Here is a 6000-nt window from a genome sequence, read left to right as displayed (position 1 = left end):
AATCTGACCAGAATTCTTTTGTATCCGACTGACAAAATTATGGAACATCTCGTCACTGTGCTTGGGTATACCTTTCTCGTATTTTTCCATGCCACCTCCATCGTAACCAGCTTTTCTGGCATCCGAAGTATCTCCCTCTTGTCCAACCGTCACGTCAGCTCCATTAGATCGCTGGTACTCAAGGAATAAATCACGAACGTGCTGAGATACTTCGCCTCCGCCCTGAGACTCCTCGTCCACCGAAATAAAGATTTCGGTAACGTTAAATAAGCTTTTGCCTGCTTTCGATTCGGTATACTGCACTAGGAGTGGTGTCACTTCCTGCAGTAGGCTAATCAGATCGCAACGAAGCTGCGTTGGAGTGTCAATGCAAACCACCTCGCCTTCGATTTCAAATGCCCTTTAAATAAAACAAGCCAAGACACATCTTCATACAGCAACAGCGACACGCACTCGACACGTAATAATTATGTATAAACGCGACGCGCATTAGTAATGTAAACTAATTGAGGGAGCTACTAATGTGTGATAAACTTAAAATCATGTATTAGATGCATTTACTTTTTGCCAACGCTCTAACAATTGACAACGTACGTGAATTCTTGATCAACGTTTCTTGATTTAAGTAGATCAAACGTCCAGGTGTCTGGTTAAATTTATGACAGTATATCTGAAATTCAGAATACATAATAATAATTTATTTCAACTTTGGTTCGTCGAAAGTTCTTTTTTGTGGTGTGGTGTTTGAACAAACGACGAGCACCGCACCGATGAACACGTATTTGTAGTTAGAGTCAGGGTAGTCGAGATTGGGCTCGACAACGCTCTCGACCTTCTTGATGGGGAAGTTTCTCGACAAGGAGTGTTTCGACACAGTGGTGACCAGATACTCAGCGGCTTCGTTGACTGTAGGGAAACAAACCGAGCCCTGAGTCATCGTACACTTGCGGTTGTCGATCTCCAAGTAGGCGACGATACCGGTCTGTTTGTCCGTGTAGATGCTGGTAGGGCTGCCGAAGAAGTTGATTTGGATAGGAGGCTCCCTATCCCTTTTCCAAGGGAAGATCATGTCCTGGCCGAGCTCGTCCTGTTTGATTCTGAGAGTGGTGCGCAGTTCGTGATCCATGTCTCGCAAGAAGCCGACGACGATCGGGTACAAGGTTTGCATGTCCATGCGTATCACCACGAAGATGACGCCCACAGCGAGAGATGGTGGCTCGCGTTCACAGTCGAGACCGTCCCGACGAAAAAGACGTGAGTGCGATCTAGCCAAGTTATCGGGTTGGGATAGAGGAGGCCGCCTTCGTAGAAGCTCAGATGGCCGCCTCGATGTACAAACTGCGCAGTTTGTTAGCTGAAACAGAGAATTTCATTTAATACACTGGTCTCTCGACGCGCAATGTAGCGAAAAACAAATCAATTTTCATAAAGTATTTATCAGCAAATTCCTTAATAGGCGTCAGCAGTAATTCAGGAACAACCCATGCAAAAACATTAAAAAAAAACAAACGACTAAAAATTAAAAAAGAAAATTTTCCGCTGTCGTTAATCGAATTGGAGTCGTGAGTTGAAGGCTTCAATCCACTCCTAGAAAGAAACAAGGAAAATCTTTAAACTTAATTTTACACTTCACCGATAGAAAAAACCACATACCTCCTGTCCTACTATATGAATCAGAGCAGCAGAATCCATGGTATTGTGGTATTCCGGACATATTTTTGCAGCCCTCGGCAACTCCCATATCTCATCTCACGTCTCCCAGCTCTCTATCTGCAGCTCTTGTCCGATAGCGAAACTATAAGACAGCTATATAAAAAAAAAAAAAAATTAAAACGATTAAAAAGAAATCAATAGTACATTACGATACGTGTGACTTAAATGGTTCTTTTTTACACGGCGCAATTAGCACCCGAGCGTAGCGAGGGCACTAAGCGCCGTGTAAAACTGAACATCCTAAAAGAAATTACGTTATACACTATGTAGCTTTAAAACAGGCTCTCTCGAACAGATTGCTACTTCTTAAAATTCATAGAGTTATGAAATTTAAACAATCGCAATGGCTCAAGTCATACATAGATTTAAATAGCAGTCTGCGAGCATTAGCAAAAAATAAATTTGAAAAGAACTTTTTCAAGTGAATAAATATTTGGTGAAACTATGGAAAATGTTAGGAAACTTGTTTCAATCAAGCTCATGAGTAAATATGATGGGAGATATGGTGTTGAGGCTCAAATTTTAAAGCCAAATTTTCATAGCAGTGCAATATTTAGTGAAAATTTAGTTGCTATACAAATGAATACGACTGATATATGTATAGATAAACCAATTTATGTTGGCTTTACAGTTCTAGATCTCTCCGAAACGCAGATGTATGTTTTTCATTATAATTATATGCAAAAAATATATAAAAAGAACTTGAAATTACGATATACAGATACTGATAATCTCATATATACTATTAAATGTGATGATTTTGATGAAGATATGAAAAGAAATATTCACATGTTTGATACATCAGATTATCCTGTAGATAATTTGTTTAGCATGCCGCGCGTTAATTAGAAAATTGTTGGACTCGTGAAAGATGAGTGTAATTTAAGATTCTCACTGAATTTGTTGAATTGAGAAGCAAAATGTGTAGTACTCGTGTGAAAAATCAAGATAGTATTAGTATGAAAAAAATTAAGGGTATTAAGGCTTCAGTTGTAAAGAAAACCATTGAATTTAATGATTCCTTGGACCGTTTGTTGTGTTTAAACGTTGAGACCATTAGACAGAGAAAGATTGCTCTCAATCCTTATGACGACAAGAAATACCTTCAAAGGAATAGTACTGATACGCTTGCCTGGGGGCATTACAACATACAGCAAAATGGGTAAGTTCAAACTATAACTACATGTATTTTACACACAAAATTCAATTTAGAAATGTTTGATTCTAGCCAAAAGAAGTGTGTACAATTTAAAGAAGAGGCAACCATCCACTTGATGTACACATGGAAATTTGCACATCATGAAGCTCGATGTGAAAAGTGGGAGGAGGTAGCACGTGATCGGGAACGTTTTAGGCGAAGAATTGTCCAAACAAATAAAATTATAATGTATAATAATATAAGTATTATACTATATATATAATATATATAATATATATAATAAATATAAGTACTTGTGAAAAGATTGAAGGAAATGTAAAATAAATTAACAATAAACAGCTATTTTAGAGTAATTAAAATTTATTTATGTTTTTACATGTTATTCTTATTTATCCAACTATTGTGAGTATTGTCAAAACCTAACGATTTCACATAAAGTCTATTAATACTTTTCTTCCATACCTTCTCAATCAAATTATCACACAATAATTCCAGCTTCACGAAGCTCCTCAATGATTGATTGTATATCATTAATATGGTTATTATTGCCAGCAGATGTTTCAGCTAAAAGTAATCTTAAACGATCGACAAGCTCGTTAGGATCATCCCAATAAATGTAATCGGTATGAGTATTTCTACGAGCAATCTTTTATGACATAAGTCCTTTTCCACTTTTACCAATCTTGAGAATTTTACTTACAAAATTAGTATACTTCTTACTTGTATTTTCACAAATATCTTCCTCTGCATTATAGTATTTTCTGTGCGCATTTGTACTTTTAAATTGTAGCATAATTTTTCTTGTTATCATCAGTGATTAAAGTATCATCAGGATATTTCTTAAGCAATAACTCAATTAAACCTGAAGCTCTTCCATACTCTTTATCACCTATGACAATTTTATTTTTGTTTTCAAAATTAATAGGGATATTTCCAATCATGGGTGAACCATTCCGCATTTTTCGCACCCTATATACTGTATCCAACGTTTTTACTTGTTCATTAAGCAACAACTGAACGTTTTTATCGACACTATCGCTCATATCAGTTTTTTCATCATCAGCATCATCTTTAGTGATGGTTTTTTCTTGATCCGAAAAATCTGAATCGTCTACAGCTGATTCTGCGATATCATCGTCTGCACTATCACTGTCGCCATCATCGTCATCATCATTATCACCACCACCACCATCGTCGTCATCTTCATCTTTTTGTCTAATCCACTCTAATTTTATCTTCTCTTTTCTTTTTTTCTTTTTTAACTACTGCCGGTGATAAATAAATTTTACTTACATCGATGAGCTTTTCTAGAGGTTCCACAATCGGTTTGAACGAATCGTTCAAACTTTTTCCATCTTTTAATTTATGTAATTTAAAAAACACACTTTCTTTTCACAGCGTTTCGAGATTTCTCAACTTTACGCAGAACTGCAGTTTGTTGATTAAAATCAGACATCTTGATAGTTTAGAGTCTCATAACTGAATGTTAAATTTCTTCCGTATTCTGAATATTTATTACGAACTGATCTGAACCTTTTCTATAGCGGCCATTATTAATGTGACAATCTTTGTCCATGACGAGAAAACTATAATTGCCATCATTCCAGCACTTTGAGCAAATATCTTTGAAACGTTGATATGTCATATCTGTATTAACGTGATCGTTGTAAACATGTTTTAAATTCATATCATCTTGTCGAAAAATTACCAACAAATTGACATTATCGCGTATCATGCAAAAGAGAAGAGGTTCAGGCTTAGTGAATAAATTGATCAACAAATTACCCATTGAACTTCATGTGCCTGGTTATCAGTTGTAACGAGTTGAGCATCGCAGCCAACTCGTAGCGGTATGAGTACGGCTGCGCCGCGACGAAACCGCGTAGAGTCGCGTGCGCGATAATAAACACGTGCGAATTCGGCAATAGGCGCGAAAGAGATAGAGAGAGAGAGCGAACGCGCGGGCTAATCCTTCAGGAGCGCGCTCAGATAGCTCTCGGCCTTCGCTAGGTATACACGCGACTTCGCTAGAATTTCAAAGGACTCGCGGTATCGTTTGTGCTGTGCTGTGTCCAGCGATTCGAGACGCATTTTGTGTGTGTGAGTGTGACGCGGAGCCAGGTGACCCCAGCCTTAGCATAGCGGTCCAGGGTGGTTACGGAGTCTTGCGGCCTCTCCAGGACTACGAGCGTCTTCGACGAAAGAGAGAAGGTTTGTATGGCGCGCAGTGCATGAGAGAGAGTGCCTGTGTGAGTGTATATCATCCATGCGAGGGTGATCCGGCGCGCGCGACCTTCACGTCGATACACGCGTGCGAGCGCGAATATTCTAGCGTCGCGGCGAGTCGCGAAGTTGTTGGCGACTCGCGTATTATCATTTATTATTGTAACTTCACATTTATTTCACGACTGACAAATATAACCTTAGTATTTTTATTTAACGTGAGTTGTCGTCATTTCTAAACGTCGTTCGCTTATTTCCGATCCCTGTTCCTTCCTGCGAATACCGCCGCCGCCGCGGGCGTTATTTAATAGCAGTTATTTAAACGCAGTTGAGCAGCCGAGCACGCGCCGGCGGCGCGTAGACCCAGCAAACAGAAGCAGCTGAAACAGCTGCATGCAACGGAGGTGTTTCGCGGGCGGAGAGGAATCCTCCGCCGCATCGAGGGAACGCGATCCAGTCGTTCTACGAGTTATTTGTTGATCGAATTCACACCCCGTTACACAGTAGTGTGGTCCAGGTACTAAACTTGCTAAACGTTTAGATCGTGGTGATCCAGGAATCAATCCTTTAGACGCTGCTTGCAAGGAACACGATATTGCCTACTCAAAAAATCCTGACAACATTCAGGAAAGAAACGCAGCTGATAAGATTTTAACAGAGAAGGCGTGGAAAAGAGTAAAATTTACAGACGCTTATTTGAAAGAAAGGGCAACAGCTTTTGCAGTGGCAAATACCATGAAGTTAAAATCAAAGCTTGGTGTTAGAGGATGAGGAAGAGGAAGATGAAGAGAAGGTAAATCTTTCAGACAAGAAAACCAAAGAAAGATTACGCTAAAAAATTTGGTGAAGTCAGCAGACAAATCAATCATTCACGGCAATGACTCTCGCTCTATAATTAAGTCACC

The 6000-nt window shown here is 39.1% G+C and overlaps 1 protein-coding gene across 1 annotated transcript; it reads right to left on the bottom strand.

Moving 5' to 3' along the window:
* Positions 1-560: 560 nt before the first annotated feature.
* On the bottom strand, positions 561-1826 carry LOC116417033 (neurogenic locus Notch protein-like). Its single transcript, XM_031928064.1, has 2 exons — positions 1654-1826; positions 561-1587 (listed from the first exon to the last, which is right to left on the bottom strand). The coding sequence occupies exon 2, from the start codon at positions 1172-1174 to the stop codon at positions 698-700; it is 477 nt and encodes a 158-aa protein (XP_031783924.1). The 5' UTR covers positions 1175-1587; positions 1654-1826; the 3' UTR covers positions 561-697.
* Positions 1827-6000: the final 4174 nt, after the last annotated feature.

This window comes from Nasonia vitripennis, assembly GCF_009193385.2.
Source record: "Nasonia vitripennis strain AsymCx chromosome 4 unlocalized genomic scaffold, Nvit_psr_1.1 chr4_random0003, whole genome shotgun sequence".
Lineage (NCBI taxonomy): Eukaryota > Metazoa > Arthropoda > Insecta > Hymenoptera > Pteromalidae > Nasonia > Nasonia vitripennis.
This window is presented reverse-complemented; position numbering and strand designations above follow the sequence as displayed.

Coding starts and splice junctions, on each gene's coding strand:
- LOC116417033 (XM_031928064.1), bottom strand. CDS start 1,174: ATGGACATGCAAACCTTGTACCCGATCGTCGTCGGCTTCTTGCGAGAC.